The sequence below is a fragment of the Panthera uncia genome (assembly GCF_023721935.1).
Source record: "Panthera uncia isolate 11264 chromosome A1 unlocalized genomic scaffold, Puncia_PCG_1.0 HiC_scaffold_17, whole genome shotgun sequence".
NCBI lineage: Eukaryota > Metazoa > Chordata > Mammalia > Carnivora > Felidae > Panthera > Panthera uncia.
Genome location: NW_026057577.1, coordinates 15,814,890 through 15,838,551, shown reverse-complemented (window position 1 = coordinate 15,838,551; position 23,662 = coordinate 15,814,890). Strand labels below are relative to the sequence as shown.

At 38.3% G+C, this 23,662-nt stretch overlaps 1 protein-coding gene across 1 annotated transcript; it reads right to left on the bottom strand.

The window, feature by feature from the left end:
- Positions 1-7,575: 7,575 nt before the first annotated feature.
- On the bottom strand, positions 7,576-23,018 carry LOC125935423 (protein FAM170A-like). The gene is made up of 7 exons (XM_049649085.1): positions 22,807-23,018; positions 20,856-20,990; positions 18,567-18,707; positions 13,789-13,926; positions 12,638-12,787; positions 10,596-11,632; positions 7,576-9,573 (listed from the first exon to the last, which is right to left on the bottom strand). Exons 1-6 carry the CDS (start codon positions 22,874-22,876, stop codon positions 10,947-10,949), a joined length of 1,320 nt encoding a protein of 439 aa, XP_049505042.1. The 5' UTR covers positions 22,877-23,018; the 3' UTR covers positions 7,576-9,573; positions 10,596-10,946.
- Between the last annotated feature and the right edge of the window lie 644 nt (positions 23,019-23,662).

The window sequence follows — 23,662 nt, the reverse complement described above, 5'->3', positions numbered from 1 at the left end:
AGAATAAAAAGATCCTAGATGCCTGGTGCCAGAGCTCATAGTTGTAATCACAAATTACGAAAGTTGTAATCTTTTGTCATGAAGAAGTGACTTCCCATCTGGAACTCTGAGAGACAAGTGGTCAACTTTCTCCTTTAAAGTCTTAAAACTACCCAAACAGGTAATGATCCCTCATTGGGATACATGGGATTGGCACATTTTGCTAATATATTTTAATAAATTGTACTGAGAAATATGTGCAAGAGAAATTTTATGTATTTCAGTAAAATATTACATAACATTTGCAAGGTTGGTGTAGGACAGTGGTTATCAAAGTACAGTCCTAGCACCAGCAACATCAACTTGACCACACAACTTGTGACAGGTGCAAATTTCAGGCCCCATAACTACCAAACACAAATTCTGGAAATGTGTCCCTGCAAACTGTTTTATCAAGCCCTCAGGGTGCTTGTGATGCATGGTAATGTTGAAGAACCACTTCTGGGGAAAACCCTCCCTGGCTTCCAATTCAGGAAAACCAAAAACAGTAAGAATAGGGAGGGAAACATACATTGTGAAAACAGGGAAATTGAACTACTTCAGACAGAATTGTTACTTATTCCTCTTCTAACAATTTGGCCTCAAGAATATTCTGGTAAGCATACAGATTCCCAAGCTGGAGATTTTAATACTTTTTTTTTTTTCTGGAGACGGGAAAGGCCCCTAAAGAAATCCCTACATATCTGACATTGAAAATGGCCAGTACTCTCTCATTCACACCACAGGCAAGCCCATGAGTTAACAAATCTTGCATAGGATCATAGCAGTTCCAAGAAACCTTTTATGACTCACTCTAAAACATTTACAAGCCAAACCATCAGTGAAATGCAAATGATAAAAGCATTTTCAGACATGTAAGCTCTCCAAACACACTCTTTCTTAGAAAACTCCTGGAAGTTTTACTCCACTAAAACAAGGGAGTAGACCCAAACAAAGATAGACCTGGGATCCATCAAGCATAGCTCCCAAGAAGAGCACTGAAAATACATCCCATGAGTATATTTGTGTAGATCTGGCAAGTAACTATTCCAGATTGTTTCTCAGAGATGAAGGACTGTAGGTGGAATGCCTCAAAGGAAAACATGAGGCTGTTCATCTGATGGTTGTGAATATGAAAGAAGTGGCATTCAAAGAGGTTTTTAGTACTGTTGAATAATTGGGCAAGGCTTAATGAACTAGGAATGGAAAAAAAAATGCCATAAAAAAAGTAGCTGTAAACAGAAGAAATGTCATTATAATAATTACATGTCTTTTTAGGGAAGAAAAATTATGGAGCTGTAATAAAGTAAATAATCCTGATTCAGTCAAATCAAGCCTTCAAATCCAAAGATTAGAGAATGTAAGTCAGCAAAAATGGAACGAAGAGAAATCTGTGTGTTTGTGCAGGCACATGTATACACAAAAGTGTTTAAGTAAATGTTATAAATAATGGACAATCAAATATGAATAAATTTATTAGTCTAAAAATTACTAAGGACTTGCAAAGGCATATTATCTAAACATATGGCAATAAATGCCAAAAAAACTAAAAGGATGGAAAACATGTTTTAGCATAAAACTTGCAAGATTACTTTCATAATTTATATAATTATTTGAATTATTATCATTTACTTTGATAAAAATAAAATTTATAATTAAAATAAGGGGTAATAGGGGCCAGATTACTCACTGGCCTAAAACAATAAAAAATGGGCAAAATATATAACAGCGCTTAAAATATCAGACAGTGAAAAACAGTAATATTTGAGAGACAGGAAATTAATAAAGCAAACCCTTAAAATGCTCCATCCTACTTCCCAGTAGAAATTTCAAGATGAAGGGAGGGAACACCCATGTAGAGCCTGCTGGACACCCTAAGGTTGACACAGAGTTGAGAAAACAAGGAATCCAGTGAACCTAGAGCTTGTAAGACACAGGAAAAAGAGAAGAGAGCTGCACAGAGAGAGGAGTCTGGATTTATGCAGTAGTCAAATATTCAGCTGAGTACTAATCCAGGAATACATGTAATGAAATCAGTCAAGACTAGAAAAAAAAAATTTAGGCCCTGAAAGGACTAGAGAAAAGAGTGTCCGTAGTTGACACGGGGCTAAGAATGATTCCAGTACCTAATAGCCAGAGTGTAAAAGTCATAAATCAATGGGCAATGATTAGATTATAAACTGTCTTCCCAAAATAGCAGGAAGGAGGTAATTTAACCCTAGAATTCTATGCAAATGTAGCTTTGGTTCTACCTAACAAAGTTTATTTTTTTTCACTTGAAAAAAAATTAATGTTTATTTATTTTTGAGAGACAGAGTGAGAGTGGGGGAGGGGCAGAGAGAGAGGGAGACACAGAACCCAAAGCAGGCTCCACGCTCTGAGCTGTCAGCACAGAGCCCCATGCAGGGCTTGAACTCAAAAATGGTGATATCACATCCTGAGCCAAAGTTGGGATACTTAACCAAGTGAGCAACCAAGGCGCCCCTTTAACTATCAAAGTTTAAAGGTCAGACCAAGCATATCAAAATGTTTCCACGTAATCTGATCTTATCCTATGAGAAAAGTTCTGTAATAATAATTTAAAAGCTCCACCATGCAATACGTAAATACACAATGCCTGACATCCAAATGAAAATTACCAGGCACACAGAGATGCAAGAAAATACAACACATATTAATCAACACTGATCCAGAAATGACACCATACTGAAGGTGGAGTAGTGGATAAGGATACTAAAATACGTATCATAATATTCCATATGGTCAAGAAACTAGATAAAATACTGAATATGATAAGTAGAGAAATACAAGACATTAAAAAGACTAAAAAATCACACTTGTAGAGATAAAACCTAAAAAATACACTCGATAAGATTAACAGATTAGACATAGAGTCATTTGAATTTTTAATTTTAAAAATAAAAATGTAGCAAACTCTTGCCAAGTCATTCTATCTGTAATAGCAAAAATATTTTAAAAATTCTATGCTACATAAGAAAAAGTTATAAAATGTAAAAAAAATAGTGTAAACTTAAAATGAAGGCACAATTCTGTACTATGAGAAAATCTTTTATAATGGGACACATGCAGGAAAACTAAACAGCTGCTCTTTATTAAACTAAAGAGATAATTTTCCATAGTTAAATCACTCTGTGGTTGCCACCGTACAAAGCAGACTTTAAAAAATTATCTTATACTGCACTTAATGGCAGGTATATTGGAACTGAGAGAAAAATAAAGACAAGAACAAGGAGGACTGTGAATCTCAGAACCATATGTACACTTTTATTGTATACTTTTATAGGAAAATGGGAAAATCAAGTTAATGTAATCATACAGGGGCACATGGGTGGCTCAGTCAGTTAAGCAACTAGCTCTTGATCTTGGCTTAGGTCATGATCTCATGATTTGTGAGACTGAGCCCTGCATAGGGCTCTGCAATGATGGCATGGGATTTGTTTGGGATTCTTTTTCTCTCCCTCTCTCTCTGCGCCTCCGCCACTTGCTCAACTCTGTTCTCTCTTCTCCTACAAAATAAAATAGTGTGTGTGTGTATAAAATGCATACAGATATTAAAATTATTAATAATCATATAGGAAATAATAGTAAATGACAAAAATGGGCTTGGTAGCATGCTAGAAATTTTATTTTATTTGCCCAATTAACAAAACCCACTGGGCAACTCTTCAATATTTATCATTTTGTAAAATGCATGCTATGCTCCATCAATGAAGAAATATACCAGTTGCTGCAAAGGTTGATATGAATGGTATTTAAAATTTTTTTTTAACATTTATTTCTGAGAGACAAAAAGATACAGAGCATGAGTGGGGTAAGGGCAGAGAGAGAGGGAGACAGAATCTGAAGCAGGCTCCAGGCTCTGAGCTGTCAGCACAGAGCCTGATGTGGGGCTCGAACCCATGAACCGTGGGATCATGACTCAAACCAAAGTCAGATGCCCAAGTGACTGAGCCACCCAGGTGCCCCTGAATGATATTTTTGACAACAGTTAAGGATCCTTAAAAATCCACTACTTCCATATGATTCAGCTTCAAATAAGCTGTACTAAAGATTGAAAATGAATGAAAAAATATTTTGAGTATACATTTTGTGCCAACCCCTGCGTAGCACATAGGCAGGATGGACCTGAAGGAGCACAGCAAAGGCTTTGCAAACTGAACTGACACTGAAACCATGACCTACATAAAATGATAAAGAATTTGCACTCTGAACTTAGCCACGTTGATTGTATTCAAAAATATAAGATACATTTGTCGTACAACTTTAATAGCATTTAAAATCTTCCACTTCAATATTGAAAATGTAACAGATACAATTCTAAATTACCCCAAAATTACCTCAGGGTAATATATAACTGACAAATGTCAATCTCATGATGTCGCAGGTGGAATTTTCAGAAAAAAAAAAAGCTTTAACACAGCTACTATTAACTGTGGTCAATGAGGTAAAGATAAACAAATCTAAATGAGTGGAAAATGAGCATATTATAAAGATATACAAGCAGTAAGAGCCAACTGGAAATTTTGGAACTAAATATTACAATATCTTACATCTTAAAAATTATGAATGGGGGGGGCACCTGGCTGGCGTAGTCAATTAAGTGTCTGACTCTTAATTTCAGCTCAGGTCATGATCTCACAGTTTGTGAGATTGAGCCCCATGCTGATTTCTGCAGTCAGTGCAGAGCCTGTTTGGAATTCTCTCTTCTCTCTCTCTGCCCCTCCCATGCATTCTCTCTCTCTGTCTCTTTCTCTCAAAATAAACTTTTAAAAATAAATAAAAATTATGAATTGGGCCAAAGAGCACAATGACAAAGGAAAGATTCAGCGAATCTGAAGGTAGATAAAGAGAAATTCAATTATGAAAAAAAAAAAAGAAATGAAATGAAAAGAAAAGAAATGAAAAAAAAGAATGAAAAAATGTTAAAAGAATGAACAGAGCCTCAGACAAACAGGGATAATACCAACAGTTCTGACATTTATGCCACTGGTGTCCCAGAAGGAGAATTTACAGATTCAAGAAGCTTGTGAATCAATCTTGTAAATCCTGCACAGGGTCTGTAGAATGAAAAGTACAAGCACTGATAAAAAAAAAAAAAAAATCAAAGAAGACCTAAATAAATGGAGAAACATATAATATCCATGCTTTGGAATGCCAGGCATTTTTAAGATGTCAGTTCTTGACAAAATGATGTAGAGATTCAATGTAAGCCTTATTAATATCCCAGTAAGATTTTTGGGTATATATTTACAGGCTTACCTTAAAATTTATGGGGAAACACAAAGGAATTAGAATGGCTAAAACAGTATTGGAAAAGCAGCAACCAATTGGAAGAACCACACTACCCATTTTTAATAATTGGTCAATATCTACAGCAATCAAAACAGCATGGAATATCAAAGAGATACACACATATAAATCGATGGGACTTGAAATAGGGAACTTGGAAATAGTTCCCCACACAAATATGACTAGCTGATTTTTGACCAAAGTTACAATATTAATATAAAATGATGGTGGAAAAAATGTATAACAGTGACCATAATCATCCATCTAACCCTCACATTCCGCGCAAAAATTAACTCAAATGGATCATAAATATACATGTAAAATGGCAAGGTATAAAATTTTTAGAAGAAAACATAGGGGAAAATCTTTGGGACCTGGAGTTAGGTAACAAGTTTTTAGACATGACACCAAAGGTACTATCCATAAAAGACAATAGCTGAAGTATTTGGATTCATAAAAATTGGAATTCTGGGGGCACCTAGGTGGCTCAGTCGGTTAAGTGTCCAACTCTTGATTTTGGTTTAGGTCATGATCTCACAGTTTATAGGGTTGAGCCCGTGTCACGGAGCCTGCTTGGGATTCTCTCTGCCTGTCTGCCCCTTGCCCACTCACTTGTGTGCACTCTCTCTTCCTCAAAATAAATAAACATAAATAATTAAAAATAAATAAATAAAAATAGGTAAAAGGCTTATACTCACAATCCACAAAAGAAAGACTGCAAATGATAAGTACCTGAAAAGACATGCAGCATCCCTAGTCATAGGGAAACACAAATTAAAAACACAAAATACCACTGCATATCTACTGAAATAGTTTAAAAATATTTACATCTATATTTGTCATATATTATACTATTATAATAACACTCTTAGGCATTTATATGGGGAAAACTCACGTCTACATTAAAAACCTTTGTCACGGAAGCTTTATAATCACCACAAACGTGAAAGCACCTTTGAACACTTGACACGTTAAATGGCTCTACATAGCTCGATGGAATACTACTCAGCAATAAAAGTAATGAAGTATCAAAGTATTCAGACATTTTGGCTGCATCTTAAGAAAATTGTTTAGTTGGAAATGCCAATCTCTGACATTTACATATGGTACCATTCCATTTATATGAAATTTGTGAGGTAAATAAGTTATAGAGATGGAGAACAGATAGGTGGCTGTCAGAAGTTGGGGGAAGGGAGAATGGGTGTGCCCTTTATGACCAGCTTGAGAGAAGTGCTTTGTGGTATCAGAGCATTTTTGTACCTTGACTGCAATGATGTGTATATAATTCTATACAAGGGATAAAATGTCATAGAATTATATATAAAAACATACAAAAAATGAGTGCATGTAAAAAGAGTGACATCTTAGGAAGGTCTACAGGATGGTTTATTGTATTGTTCCAGTAAATTTCCTGTGTTTGGTAACGCGCTACAATTATGTTGAAGGAAGCAGGGTGATAGGTACATGGTACCTCTTTGGAGTGTTTGCGCAACTTCTTGTGAGTTTATATTTATATCAAAACTAAAAGATTTTTTAGGTGCGCCTGGGTGGCTGATTCTTGATTTCGGCTCAGGTCATGATCTCATGGTCTGTGGGTTTGAGCCCCAAGTTGGGCTCTATGCTGACAGCATGGAGCCTGTTTGAGATTCTCTCCCTCTCTCTGTGCCCCTCCCCTGCTCTCTCTCACAAAAATAAATCATTAAACTTAAAAAAAACCCCTAAAATTTCTTAAGAAGCTCAGCATATCTAAAATAATATATATAAAAAAATTCCTACCCAGACATATGAAACTACTGATAAAGGTAAAGAAAATAGTTACTAAAAAATGTATGAAATTTTATTTGTGAGTAACTAAGTTGGGTGCTTTTACCTGTATCTTACTCACCTCACAATTACTATTACTTTAGGTACTATGATCTCCATTTTTTTAAAATAGAGCACTGACTCAGTGTACAAATATGTTAAGTGGCAGTAAGAAATCTAGTCCAGTTTGACTATTTTGAAGCCCGATCATTTTGTTTATACACCCAATTATTTGTAATGCACTTTTCTAATTAATCAAGTGTACGTACTGAGTATAAGCATATCTCTTACTGTTTAAGTATAAAATCAGAGGAATATAATAATGTATTACTGATTTCTAGGCCACATCATTTCAACTATTATAATGGAAGAAATTATCATGTTAAAGTTGATTTGCATCAATTAAGGGACATTAGGTAACAAACAAAAGTAATTGACTCAGGATAATGGAAACAAAACAAGAATTTATTGAAGTGGTTAGTGGGGGTGCTTAGCATATTAAACTAATAGTTAAAACAGCCAGGTCTTCTAAAAAGGAGGAATTGAAGCGTGTCCAGTCTTAGAGGCTCATAGACCTTGAGTTGCAGACAAAGGATAACTCCCCACCAATTGCCCCAGTCTCCAGCTCCTCTATTTTAATTTTCCAAGCTATCAGTACAACCCAGACTGATGATTATTCCCAGGGTGAATCATGGAAGCCAAGTAGCGAAGTAAGGACTTCACTTCATTAGTCTGACTTACTTGCCCATATATTTGTGGCCAGAAAGTAGAGCTTCTTATCAAAGGAAGCAGGAAAAAGAATTACACAGATGAAAGCAAAAGCAACTATAATCCACCCCTTCTATGACACACGGGTACACACACACTTCTTATATGTACATATCCATAGGGGCAATAGACATAAAAATAGTTTCAAGATAATCATATATATATATATATATATATATATATATATATATATATATGATATATACATATATATAGAAGAGATGTGTATATATATGATATATATATGCATATAAACACATACGTATCTATATATATACACACACACCTGGATATACTGTATATATACATATAGGTGTCCCAAATGCCATAGGTCAGTTTTAAGCTTTAGTAATACCAGAAATGCAAAAGCTACAAATTATAAACACCATCTGAAAGTTGAACTATTTTAATTTCCCTTATATAGCTTTGTGAACTGTAATGCTTTAAAAACATTTTTTTTGTGTGTATCTGTCCCTCTGACTGAAGATGGCAGATGACAAAGAAAAATTACAATTTATCTTTGAAAATGTATAATTACAGTGTTAAGTGACATGCAAATAATTCAACATGCAAATTATATTGTTCAAAAATTGGTAGCTTTTAGGTTTCTAAAATGATTAAGCTTTAAAGTGTGCTATGACTTTTGGGACACCCTTGGGTACATATACTTGATCGTCTCTGATGTTTGTCATACGTTCCATCCTTCCTACTTTGACCGTGTAAGAAGTGTGTGTACACCTACACGTGCACGAGCTCATGAAAGCCAAGGAGTGGGTTTTCTTTACTTTTGGTTTCATCTGTACACTAGCTTTTCCTGTCTCAATGATAAGAATGGCTCCCCAGGCAAATAACTGTGTGGGTGAGCATGTTAGAGAAATGTAGGGGAAAGGTATATGTGCGTTTAAAGAAAAAGATATCGAAAAATAAGTCAAGTTGTTAACAAAGACTACGTTGGTGGGAATGTGTGGGTGAAAAGGTATGGATGACAATCTGTACCATCTGTATCCGTCAGTGTTCATGCTCTGCTACACGTATTCTGGATAGAAGGTATGGAGGAGGGGAATACATTTGGTGGGTTGAAGAGTGACAGCTGGGCTGGAGAATAAGACTACAAGCCAGGTGGTCAAGCCTCCACTAAATGAAAGGGACCTGAGAAGCTACAAGTAGAACTGAGACTGGGAAAGAAATTGACATATCCTTTTAAACCTTCTGTCAAGTTAGCAATCTCCTCCCTGGAGTCCTGCCAAGTCCTCATCAACCTTCTGTTGCACCAGTGAAAGGTCTAGGTATGAGAAATGTGCTTTCCACAGTACTAAGATCTCTCTAGGGATATCGCCCTCTTCTCCACAAGGCAACCTTGCAGATGTCTGCAATGGCATCGAACTCCTGGAGGGGTGGGCTGGCAGGGGCAGGAAAGTTGTCTTGCAGATCTCCTGAGTGCACAGTATTCCTGGTGTTCCTCGGGCTCCTCACAGGTCCATGTGGATATTTTCTCCAGACACGGGCACCACATTTTACCAGGGTAACTTGGGAGCAGCTGCAAAGGATCAGGGACATCCATCTACAGCCAGCCCTCCCTGCTATGGGGCTCACGAGAACTTTTGTGCTCCCATCAGACTGTAGGAAGGTACTGGATACCATCACTTGAAATCTTTGGGCCATGGGTCTGTGTTGCTGTGAGAAAACCAAAACAGAGAAGAGGGTCCCTTCAGTGAGGAAGGCAGCTTTTCTTATTTTAGTGATAAGTCCTCAGTCACTCTACATTATTCAGAAAATTTGGGGCCATTCCCGGGCTACAGTCTAACTGATTTCTGGAGCATGGAAAATGAGCCCTTCCTTCGTCCCATTAACTAAAAAGACATACACCCATTCGTTGTAGTGTGAAGCTGGCTTTGCAATGTCTTTGTAGTTTCATCTATGTTTAACCCCTCTATAGATCCCTTAGAACAAGGCACTTGATGCTGTAACAAAAATAAAGAATAAGATGTGGGGACTGTGCACTTTCATAAAAGAATATGAGGATCCTCCAGGAAGCAACACATTAAAAGCTTCCAGAAAGGATCCTTGGCAGAAGGGTACCCTCGATCCCTCTCCTCCTCCAGTTGCATCTGACACTTGAGAGAAAGCAACCAGAACTACAGGCAAATAGTATATACCAAAGGGGATAAAACAACAACAACAACAACAACAACAAAACAAAAAAAGGATTCCATTGGTTGTTTCTCTCAAGTGGTTGTAACTCCCCAGCAGATTCCTCAGGGTATGCAACTCACAATATGACATCTGAGATCTCACTCACACCTAGGAAGACTGGCCTGTGTACCAACCCTTCCTCCAGGAGACAATGTTTGTCCCTGCTAAGCCCTGTGCCTCTTGAAAGGGAGGCAGGCCCAGGAATATATTTAGGGTGGATGTGACTCCCAAGACATTTGGTTTACCTAGGAATGATGGGCCCAGGCTTGTCTGCCCTACTGAACTACCAGACTGGTCTGTCTTTACTCCTGTCTCCTCAAAGGGCATAAAAAGGAAGCATTCTCACTAATTAATTCCGCTTTCAAGTCTATATTCTTCTGAAGGAAATTCATCATCACAGTTACTGGAAAACCTCAGGAGGCATCTCTGCTGGCTGCCACCTTTTCTCAGAACCCTGAATCCCAAATACCCTTGAGGTGCTCTCTTACCCCAAGGGTCCTCACCTCTTCTATAATTTGGCCCCTAGAAGTTGCCACCTTCCAGTGAGTCTTTTTTTTCTCAACTGTAATGGTGGCGATGATATACTGGTGTTCACTGTTCTTTCGTTGGCTCAAGAACATCTTGCTGTTCCACAAGGTGTGACCTTCCTTCTTCTTCCTCCTTCTTGGGAGAGGAGTGGGTAAAAGTGAAAATGGTTCTCTGCTCCTATGGGTGGTGTGGTGATAGTGGTGAGGGTGGGGGTGGGTGTAAATAAACAACAGTGGGTATTAGGGCTGTTTAGAGAAGATGAAGCCCCCTCAGTAGAGTATGGCCTACTCTACTTCCTCTCTTTTAGGGGCTGAAAAGTAGTCTGTTTATTTGCGTGAAGATTTCATGCCAAAATGCTTTCCTTTCTGGCATTGGTACATTATCTTCCTGACTTTATTCCTCTTCCTCCTCTTCTTCTCTATCCTGCTCTTCTTGCTCTTCAGCCAAGTCAAGGTAAGATGGAAAGTACGGCAGCTAAAGCCCTCACTGATCCCATGCTGCACGTGCTGCTGGAGGACCTCTAAGGTGGGGAAGACCCGGCAGCAGCCCATGCACCTGACACCACTATCCTGGGACACCAGCCATTCGGGCGTCTTGGCCCTGGAACACTCATCTACAGCTGGAGGTTCTGCTGGACTCTCAACCTCCTCCTGTTCCTCTTGGTCTTTGTTGTTCCAGCTGGACTCACTGTCAGTCAGGAGTTCCTTCGTACCCACATAAGAGAGGGTGGCTTCTGTAGGGCTCTTTTCAATAAAGGTCATTTTTTGTATTCTTGTCTTCTTTGAGGGAGGCTCCAGTCCTTCCTCTGTGTCACATAAGGCAGCCACTCCCCTTTTCATCTGGACACGCATATAGTAAATTGTCATGAGCCTTTCCTCTTTCATGTCTTCTGAGGTAAAAGAGGACTTAGTATCACTGACAAAATGGAATGGGAAGGAGACATGTGGAAAGGGGGAGGAAGTCTCCAACTGGTATCCAAGACAAGAAACATCTTGATGTAATTGATGGATTCCTAGGAAAGAAAATTCCAAACATAAAACAAGTAGAATAAGTATGTGATGTCTGGAGGACTTAATATGGCCAGGAGAATATTCCTATGCGGAAATGTGAAGCAGAAGCATATGTACATGTTACACTGCAGAATTCTGGGAGTGGTATGTTTTACTTGAGGTGCACCTGGTATAACTGGAGAAATGAGGGTGTGGTGTGTCTAGCGGAGTTGTATGTGTGTCTGAGGACATCTCTGGTGAGTGTTTTCGATACTGGTAAAAGGCGACGGCGGATGAATGTGCGCATGTGCGTTAAATGTGAACAAGTGCAGGAGCGCTGCCTATTCTTGCTGTGAGTCGATATGACATTGAGTGTTAGCAGAAGTGACCTGAGCTCTCAGAATGTGTGGCTCCATGAGGGGCCGAAGTCTTTGTGGGTCAAGTGGCATATAGATTAGAAAGGCAGTATATGAAAGTGCATTCCCTCCAGGGTCTATGAATTTTCTGCAGTTTGGCTTAGCATGAGGGAGTTGAAACAAGTTATCTGTGTGAGGCAACATAAATTGCTTACGGGATTAGTGTGTAAGTGGGTGAGTCAGAATGAAGGTACCGGGGCATACCTACACCATGTTACTAGAACACAGGAAGGTTAATGAGGAATGAAGGCAGGTAAGTTTGGTAGAAAAAGTAAAAGGAAGGAGAAATGGCACCATACCTGGTAGGAAGGAATACAGATGAGTGTGCGTGAGCATATGAATTCATGCTCCTCTGAGGGGGAAGGTTCCGATGAACTGCCCACACCGGCACTGTGCTCTACATGACCCATCCCAGTGTTCATATGAGGAGCTGTGTCTTATCTTTGAAGGGACACTGACTCTCTCTGTTCCTCTGCAGAGGCTTCAGCCCAATGCCTCCGCCCTGAAACCCTTTTCTGCTTTTGAGGGGAGACTAAATAAGTAGGGCTTGGGCCAAGCAGCTCAGTTTTACCTCCTCTCCATACTCAGACCCCACCTGTTTGTTTTTCTTACCACACTCATCAACAGGAACGAGCTTGCGTACAGAGGAAACACAGGAAGAGTATTCTGAGACAGAGGACTTTTCTTCTGCTGCCTGATTGCAGGCAGGGACCACTACACATGACTCAGCAGGAGGGACATCCTCTTCACCTTTCGTGACTTCTGGAGAATGGAATAAACACGAAGAAACACACAAAAAACCCAAAACATTGAGGTGGCATTTTGTGGAGTCATAAAAACAAACAAAACCAAACAAAACATTGAGATGTGGCATTTTCCAGAGTTTGTCAATTCAAAAGACACACATTGAGTGGACATTAGAAGCCACACATCATTACCAAACGTGAGACTTGCTCTCATTAAAATGAAGGTGACTTTCTCATTTGAAACCCAAAAACTCTAAGGTGCGTTGGCCTTTGAAAACTTCACTTACTCTAAGATATAAGTAAATAATAATTATTAAAATTGTGTTTATGGTGGACGCCCATGATATTTAGTACCTCGTATGTGATATTTCTGGAGATGTGTAGAGAATACTGAACACTTAGAAAGAACTATTCCTGGAAAACAGTATGCAGTCACTTAAGTTGGATATTAATAGCTTGATTTTCCTCATGGGAAATTGTGTAATTAGGGAATGTGGGGTACAAGTTGTATGAAGACCTCTGCATCTACATCTACTTACATATGGATATATATCTATCTACACACACATATAGTGAGGATAGATAGATGATGGATGGATGGATGGAGAGAGAGAGAGACAGAGAGAGGGAGGAAGGGAGACAGAGAGAAACATAGATACAAAGATATGTATATATACAGATAAAATCGATTTTCAAGATTCCCTCGGAACTCTGGTGCTGGAGATGGTCAAATTAAGACTTCACAGACTCCTCTTCTGGAAATGTATTTCTACATTTCTCTTAGATTTTTAATCTTCCCATTCAGATCCATTAAGGGCTTCTTCCAAAGAAGACAGGGATGCTGAAATGGTATATTCTGCCTAACAATTATAAACAGAGACCCTGGGCAGTCCTTGAGAGAAGAGGTCATCTATGGACATTGCTGAGCAAAGGAGCTCAATTCTAATTTTTGACTAACACGCTGCCTCACCACCATGCCTGAATCCCCCTCAGCCCCTCCTCTCCCCCATCACATACCACTGGGAATGGGCCTGTCTGGAGAAGGGACACCGAAGATCTGTTCTGAGCCTGAAACCTTTGCCATCTGGTTGTGGAACTGGACCAACCTAGAGGGTCCAGAATGTGAAGAGTCTTCTTCACCTGATTTTAAGACCTCTGGGGAAGAGAAGGAAAATCAGATATTTTTTTTGCTTCCACTAAACATTCAAGAAATACCACATAGAATCACACACATGGCACTTATCTTCATGAAGATTATAGTCTAGTTTCTGTTCAAAGTCCTAAAATCAAGGTATATAAAAATATTTGTTGGAATGAAGTATCTGATGAACTATGAGTGCCCTATGTTGTTTTCTGGAGTGTATCCAAGCTCAAATTCTTTCCAGGTACATGATAAGGTAAAGGTCTCAGTTTGACAGTTGTGGTTTATGATATATAAGTCCTGCTGTTTCATGGTAGGTTTAGAATTTACAGGAAAGAATTGACTGACTTCCACTGCTGGTCCTTATCCTCCCCTTCCAGGTTATCTACTCTTGTGGAACCTCACATGAGGGCCCTGCTGAACAGGTATGCAATGCAGGACCTGGAGACTCCAGTAGGAACCCCAAGGTGGACTTCAGACCACACCTCTCAACAATGGACACAGCTCCCCTGTCAACAGCTACTGACTGCTAAATGGTTCAGCCCTCATTTGGCCCTGTCACCGGTGTCACTTTTCTCACATGCCCCACACATTGTTCTGATCAATTTTTGCTCCTATACTTACCAAACTCATACCCTACTTTTAAATCTTCCCAATCTACAGGTAAATTCTATGTTGTTGGTTATTTTCCTACTAAAATATGCATATTTCTTGGATCACCTCTATCTCTACCATGACTTTAAACACATCATGGATATCGCCAGTTTGCTTTCCTTCCTCCTACATTTCCATGGACTTTCAGTAATAGGTGAATTTTTGTTCCTAATAAAGTAACTCAGGATTAAGTCTCTTATGTTTAAAAACTTCAGTTAAGCCTGGACCCCAATTTTTACTTCACAAAATACGTCTATTTTGTCTCTTGGATGACTGGTAGGTCATGTTGGTGTAAGGATGAGACAAGTCAGTGGAGGTGGTATATCTTTCAGAGAGTTCGTATGTGTACCAGGTTTGATGAGTACAGTCTGATATGTGCATGTGTCTGTCAGGTTTCTTCAATAATTTTATGTAGACAGTGTAGGGGTAACACAGACATTGAATGTGAAGGTGGCGTTGAGTATGATGTGTTGGGTGATATGCAGCATAATTCTGTATAGGTACAGCCAGTACATCTTCCCTGTATCATGAGTGATCTGTGTGTCATATACTATTGAAGTTCAAGTAGTTACATAATATCTGTTGGTTTATGACAGACTATATGAACCTGGGTGATTCTGTGAGATCTGGTGACACTGAGAAAGTGTTGGAAGACTAACCATGTGAAGGATACATGGGAGACCTCATATGAGCTCCCAGATTGTGGAATTGCATGAGGAACCCAAGGGACTAGGAACAGAAAAGTTTTAGAAGATGGTATATGATTGTGTTGGCTTCATGCATTACTGTGCAATACGAAGTTCTACAAGAGTGAGATTATCTGTGTGAGTTAGAGATTACAGTATCTAAGGAATGAGGTTAGAGAAAGCAAACGTGAAGAATACAAATGCTGCAAAATGAACATTTGTATCCTCCTTACTATGTGAGGATCTGAGCTTATGAGAGTGTCTGGGAGTGTAAACAATTGGGAGCAGAGAATGGGGAATGAAAGGAAGAGTGTTAATACATGTAAATGTGAGGGCACACGGTGATGAGTCTAGTTGTGGGTGTGATGGAATAAAGATTCCTGTGTGTTTACGGGGGTAGGAGGTTGTTAGAGATAAAATTTAAGGATTCTTTTCAAATCTCTGTCCCATCTTCACCCGTTAGAGGACATATGCTAAGGAGTTTACTCCTCTCAAAGAAAAAAAGGAAAATCTAGTGGTTCCTCCTTAGATACTCTCTCTGGTCCTTGCTGGCCCATTTCACACTGGTTGTCAGAACTCTGCCCACATTATGACCAACCGAGTTCATCTTCCCAGGTTCAGACTGAGTTTATCTTGCCATTTCTCAGAGATGTCTGACATTCCTTAGCCTCCATCTTTGCAAACACGGTTCTGTTTTGATATCCTTGCACTTTGGGCTATTTGTCCTTTTTGAGATTTCCCTCGAATCTCTCAGTTTTATTTTATATGGCTGCAAATGAGTATCCCCCAAGGGGGAAGACACCTCGCATTCTCACTGTAGTCCAGACATAGACTTGGATCAGCTGATACCAGTTTGTAGACAGCAAACGCCGTGCTTACTTTCTCTGCCACTCCCTACCTCCAGTCCAGACATCTCTACTTACGAGTATTCTTATTGTCAGAGACAGAAAATGAACAGTTTGAGAAAATGACATTGTTTTCTTTGTGCCTGGGAATAGGACCAATCAGTGCAGTTTCCTTTTGCTTGTTTAAGATTTCTGTTAAAGTGCATCCAAATTAAAGAGATATATCCAATCATTCATACACTCAGTTCATTTGGGTTTCTAACTCAGACATACGTGTGCCACGTATGGAGAATACTGCATGGAGAATAGAGTCTTTTTTCTGGCCAAAGCTCCAGGATATAAGTACTCAAAAATTTTTTTAAAAATGTTCCCAACTGTTGATGGTCAGGTAGATATATGTATATTGTCTTCATGGAGACCCCTACAGTGTGTCCGGGAACTGTGCTATGACAGAGTGTAGTCAATATATTTAAATATTTGTTTACTTGACTCTACATCTGCCATTGCGTGTAACACATTTTCATTTTCGTTGTTAACCTATTCACATGTCTTTGCGTGTAACACATTTTCATTTTAGTGGTTACAGGCTGAATAATACCTTAGCCAAAGATGCCCATAACCTATCCCCAGAACCTGTAATGTTACCTTATAAGGCCCAAGGGACTTGACAAATGTTATTAAATTAAGGACCTTGAAGTAGAAAGATTATTTTGGATTAGATGGGTGGATCTATATGACATATTTTAGACTTCTGACCTCTATAATAAGAGGATAAAGTGTTGTTGTCTTTAATCCACTAGATTTGTCATAATGTTATAGCATTTGATAGCTGATAACAAATATATTACCTTAAACTAAGCACTGCCATATTCACTGGGAGCTTTCAAAATGGGCAGGCTCTATTTACCCAATTTCCTTTCTTTTCTGAGGGCGAGTTACTTATGTGAGTCAATGGTGCTGCCCACTCTGTGCAAAATATGCAGCTTCGAATACTTGAACTCCCAGTCATGTTACATGTGACTATCATCTAATACTTCAGGTATACACGTTTTGTTGACCATCTCTGAATTCATGATTACCAGTCTGGGTGTATTGATCATCAAGCCTATTTACATTCAATCACAGACTTACCAACTCCTCAGCTCACCTTTTGTTCCTGTGTTCCATTCCGTCTTTCTGAATAGATTCTGTGCTTGTAACTTTTTTATATTTTATTTTTTACACTTTTTACCTGAAGAATGTCTTTATTTCATCCTTATTCTTTATGATATGACTGTTCTTTTCCTTCAGCACATAGTTTTACACTGTCTTCCAGTGTTGACAATCGCTGCTGAGATGTACACTGCCTGACAAATCACCATTCTTTTGAAGTATTGTGTGCTTCTCTCTAGTTGCTTTAAGGTCTTTGTTATGGAGGTTGTGAATGTTTGTTTTAGTATACTCAGGTTTGGATTTATTTTTGCCTTTCCTGTGATAAGCTTCCTAATAATGTTTCCTGATTCTAAGGATTTGTATCTTCCATCATTTCTGAAAAAAATCTTGACCATTATCTCTTTATGTTGTCTTACTTTCTTCATATTACTCTTCATGAACCTTGGTTTGATATGTCATACTATCACATTTTGTCCTCATTTATTGTAATCTCTCTCTCACACTTCCCATCTATTTATCTCTCTGATTTCTAGTTGTAGGTAATTCCTTGGCTATATCCTCTGGGTCACAAATTTTCTTTTCATTTGTGTCAAATGTGATGTTTAATTCATCCCACATTTTTTATAATTTCTAAAATGTTATTTCTCATTTCTAAAACTACCACTTTTTTAAAAAAACTTCTTTCTTGGTAGTGTTTTCAGTTTTTACATCTTTAATAGTTTTAAACATTATTTACCACCCCTAAAGCACTATTAAATTAAGTGAACTTTGAAGCTAAAACTTGGTGTTCACGGTGTTTGCAGAATCTACCTTGAAGGTATATATTTTGTAGTTTTCGATTGTGAGCTCAAGTTCAGCAATTCATTACCTATAGGACTCTTTAACATAGATAACTAATGATGCAGGGCTCTTTTATATTTTCTCTGGTCATGTATTACTAGAGTGCTACAAGCTATGGTTTAATTTTATATTAATTCTTAACTTGTAGGCTTAATGGATACCACAGTAATTGTGGATACTGTGTCTTTGATTCTACTTCTTCCCTCAATAAATGATGTTTGTCTCAAAATGAATGCACAGAGTACCTTCCTACCCCCTATGAGTAAAAAGTGTTTATATATAATGAATTCCTATTGAGGTTAAGAAACAGAGACCTAGACTCCCAAATAAGAGAGGAGGAGAATATGATAACTGGACCCAATGTGTACCTTTCCCCGAGTGGCTGAGCAGAGATGCTGAGCTGGACGTCTACAGGTCTGTTCAGACTCCCACTGCCCTGATCTGCCTACACTTTAAATGCCCTTTCTTTCTCCTTACCAACATAAGGGTGACGGTGAAAGGAGGAGTTATAGGAGAAGTATTTCAATGCAGAGTGTCCATCTTTTGCCTCAGAGACCAGAGTACTGTCTTCCAAAGAGTACTCAGGTGGTGGATCATACTTGTGTGACTTTGGGATTCCTAGAAAATGAAATCAAAGTCATAAAAATAGTTGGTTCCATTCTGTTCCCCTCCTACTGTCTTCTCCCTAACCTACTCTCCCCACTGCCAGCACCCTCCTGGGGAAATACTTATTTTGTCCTGAACAGTACTTCAGCATTCCATTCTTCTATCTGGATCTTGCTACTATGGCTCCTCATATCCATTCACCCTGGTTAGGATTTTTGGTACCATTTGCTTTCCTTTACATTTGATACTCTTTGACCCTCCACATTCAATATCCTAGAGATTTATAACCTCAAATGAAACAATTGATGCATTTTTATTTTTGAAGAACATATTTTTTATTATTATACCAGTGTCTCTGTTTCCAAGTTAACCAAGCTCACTGATCACTAATAGTTTAAGATTATGATCGTTCCTCTGGGGCGCCTTGGTGGCTCAGTCAGTTATGCATCCAACTTCGGCTTAGGTCATGATCTCACAGTTTGTGAGTTCGAGCCCTGCATCAGGTTCTGTGCTAACAGCTCAGAGCCTAGAGCCTACTTCTAATTCTGTGTTTCCCTCTCTCTCTGCCTCTCCCTGACTTGTGCTCTGTCTCTCTAAAATAAACAAACATTAAAAAAAAAAAAAAAAACGATGATCATCCCTTATGGATGTGTCTGCTATGTGTATAATGCACATGTTGTAGCAAACTGTTGTGATGGATGCAATGTGATTTGTGTGTATAAGCTCCTAACATGTTCCTTAAGACAGGACTGATGCTTAGTATATGATTGATTTGGTGTTTGTGAATCTGAATACGGGGTAAATTTTGCGTGAGTGAGAACAGTAGATATGCTTCGTGTCTGTTTCAGTTCAGCTAATATCTATGTGTGTAGATTGCATGTCCCATGATTACATGTTTGAGTGTGTATATGCTGTTATGATTCAGATGTATAAGGTAATGATTAGGAATAGTCTCTTTAAGACTCACCGCATTAGTTGATTTGTGAAATCTAAAGAAATAATGAAAGAACATTAGAAGGTGTAAAAATCAAAATTGTAAGAGAAAGAATATATGAGGCTTTGAGACTATGTGAAGATCCAAATTAAATGGGGGTATAGAGGAGGATGCAGAAGGTTAAGTGTACAGTGACATGTGACTGCATAAGAAAATAAAGGCATAAAAGACTCATGTCTAAGAGATTAAGATAAAATCTGAAAACTACCACCTAACAATTTAACTCAAGCATTCTCCAAACAGAAATATGTCAGATAGCAAAATGCATGTAATAGAATATTCAAACATCACTTTTTAGAATAGCCCCATATTAAAAACAACCCAAATACTCAGAAAAATATAATCAATAAATTATTTATATTCATAAAATATGTGTTTGTGTGTGTATATATATATATGTGTGTACATATATATATATATGTGTGTGTATGTATCTGACACACAGAACATAAATTTCACAGATATGATGAGTTAAAGGAATCAGACACAAACTATAAATTGTGTACTACTATTTAAATGAAATTGAAAAAAAATAAATGAAATAAAAAAAAAACAGGGATAACTAATCTAGGGTTCTAGAAGTCAGAGAAATTACCACTGTTTGTATGGTAGGGACAAAAATATGGCATAGAGAATTTAGACACATATGGAAGATTATAAAGAAATCAATGATGGGAATAAGGAGTGCAAAAAGTGTATATGGTGATAAGTGTGAGAACACTGGCTATAAAAATACATGAAAGGGACGGGTCTTAGACTGGATGTCTCTAAAGTCTACCTCAAGTCCAGATCTCAAGGATCCTACCTCTTTTGGTCCATTTCAAGCTTTGAGTAATTTCACACCTTCCTGATAACATATATGCTTTGCTGGCTCATACTGACATTCTCTTCCACGTTTCTCTAGTAAAATTCTCATACCCAACACTCTCCCACCATTTCCTCAAATAAAACACCACTCTCCACTGATCTTTTGGGGCTTATTCTAATCCTCTTAAGTATTTTTCTCTTCCAACTGATGGCTTCCACAGTTGATCATGGAAGAAGATGAAGACACATTGTGAGTCTGTTTCTGTACTAGGGAGCCTTGTATCAACTAATGGGCAGAATCACCCAGTTTATCTCTGGCCTCAGCCTAGATCCCAATTTATTCAATACACTCTCCTTACCAGCACCAGCAAACATGTTTTCTGAAGAGATGCAGGAGAAGTAATCTGAAGAGGAAGAATCTCCCCTTGCTATCTGGTCTTGAGTTGGGGTCATTCCCTTGTGTCCATGATGCAGAACTTTTAAATTCATATATGCTGAGAAATTACATGAAAATAATAGAGATGTAGTCCATGTTTGCTGTTTGTACATTTATCCATCCATTAAACAAACAAGAAGAGTCGACCATGTGACATGTTTTGTGAACAAACATGGACTCCATTTTCATGGATAGCAAAATATAGCTCATTTATTGTATTTATATCATGATTGGTTGGGTTTATATAAGGGCACTCTTTGTAAATGGAGCAGAGACTGTAAGCTGTCTCCTTTCGACCTGGACATACTACTAAATTATATTTGTCAACTTCTCTTGTGGTAGTTCTGACCACGTAATTATGTTTTTCACAATAGAAATGAGTGGAAATGGCATGTGCCACTTCCAACCAGAATCATAAAGACCTCCTCTGTGTCTCTCTGAGCTCTTTCCTTTTCTAACTGATGAGCATGTTGATAACCCAGGGTCTATTGGAAAACTGCATGTTAATGATAGCAAAGTTTCCATCAGCCCAGGAGGCTTGACCCACTCCTCCTCATATACCCTGAATTATTAAATAAGTAAGAAATAGATGCGTTTGTGTATGAGTTACAAAGGCCAAAGTAGAGATGTAACGTGTTCTTGAGGGGCAAATAAATGGACCTAGTACATAGTACATAGTACATACTAAGCATATGTGATATTAATATCTACATTTTCCTGGCTTATTTACATTCTACATGTGTGTATATGTGAACACATGGTTGTGAGTGCATATTTTAACAGCTTTCATAGTTTACACTTAATAACATCTCTCAACATGCACTCATTTTATTGTAGGTAGACATGACTCACTTTCTAGCCCTCTCTCCCCAGAAACCCCAAACATTGTTGGAAGTGCCAAGTTCTCTTCAGGAGTAACAACTGCCACTTGGAACTTTGGGGTTGGCTCTCAACTGTCCCCCACCCCCACTCCCTTGAACAATGGTTTTTCCTTATAGAAGTTACTTGTTTACTGTTAATCTCCATGGTAACCAGAATTATTTCAGTTTCCCTTTTTTTTTTTTTTTTTTTCAGGAGAAAACCACAAACTTTCTCCTCAGTTCAACCATTACGGCTAAACAGTGGTATGTATGTGTATTCTGCCTTTTTCTTGCATTTCACATAGGAGCCCCACATTTACATTTTCATAGTCTGAAGGAAAACAATTCTTTTTTGCTTCTGAATAAATAAATTATGACTTTAAATTCTCATCCCTCTACAACCAGTTTTAAATGTTTTAATTTTTTTCTCACTTTTATGAGCCACATTTTCTTTTTCATTAACAGAAGAAAGGACGATTAGAAGACTCATAATAACATCATATACTTACCCAATGCCCTTAGGCAAAAATCAAATAAAGGAAAATACGATTTTTTAAGTAACACTGTACTACTCAACCACCACGCCTGTGACACAGTGAGTGACATGGTATACACAGTACAGATCTTAAGCTGCAGAGACAAGGACTTGGCTATTTGAACTTTCTCTTTACTCTCAGATGACCTGTGGTCTCAGAAAAACCAGCATATACACATCCCTCTCCTACCCATCCCTCCTCCTCTCCCTTGCCATAGCTAGGGATACTCTCTCCCTATTTTTTTAAGTTTATTTATTTTGAGAGAAAGGGAGAGGGAGAGAATCCCAAGAAGCCTCAGCACTGAGCTCAATGTGGGGCTTTAACTCATGAACTGTGAGATCATGACATGAGCCAAAATCAAGAGTTGGACACTTAACTGACTGAGCCACCCAGGTACCCTTCTCCTTTTTTTTTTTTTTTTTTTTTTAAGAGGCAATTCCATGGTATCCTATGCTCAGAGAAGATGCTTAACACATACCTCTTGACTTCTTGGAAGTTTCGGGAAAGTATGTACTTTCCAGATGTTTCCTTTTTTGTTTCTGCTTCATGGTTCACCTCTTCAGAGTGACTCAAATCAATACCTTTCTCCCTGAAACTCTGCTCTCAGAGAGTCAGTGGAAAATAACAGAGAATCAAATCAGTACATTCAAGAACAACAACTCACTTGAGAAGTTACCTCTCACTAAATCACTGTCTTGACCAGTGCTCAGAACACCATCAGGACTATTATGATGCAAGTCAGCATCAGAATTCTGTGACCTATGCGTTACATCAGTGCACCCCAGGGACACAGCTGGTACTCACAGGACAGAAGGAGTGCCATGACCCACTGACTAGAGCAATTGCTTTCCCCCCAGTGGAAACCCCACTAGTGACTTGAATTTGTGAACTTTGCACATGATATCAAAACTACACATGACTTGGATCAAACAAAGAACATTCTTTTATGTATCTACAGTAACCGCATTACTAAATCTCCCGATGTAGACGATATTAAAATCGTGCCTGAGAGAACTAGGTCTGAATGGTAGAAAAGAGTTGACATTAGATCTTATTAGCAGTACTATTTAACTTATGTGAAATGGTTATATGTAAGGTATATGTTGGTATATACATATGCAGTTGAGGACATCTCATAATCCTATACAACCCTAAAATATATTGACATTCCCCACTCCCGGGAATAGTCTTATGTATTTTGACAACAAGCCGTTGTCTCTTTTGCTACTCTTTTTTCTAATTATTTCCCAAGAGATTTGGGGAAAGTTAAGCCCTTGGATTACATTTACATTCCCTGGACCACATAATGAAGCTTGTTCTCAAGCATGAAGGTC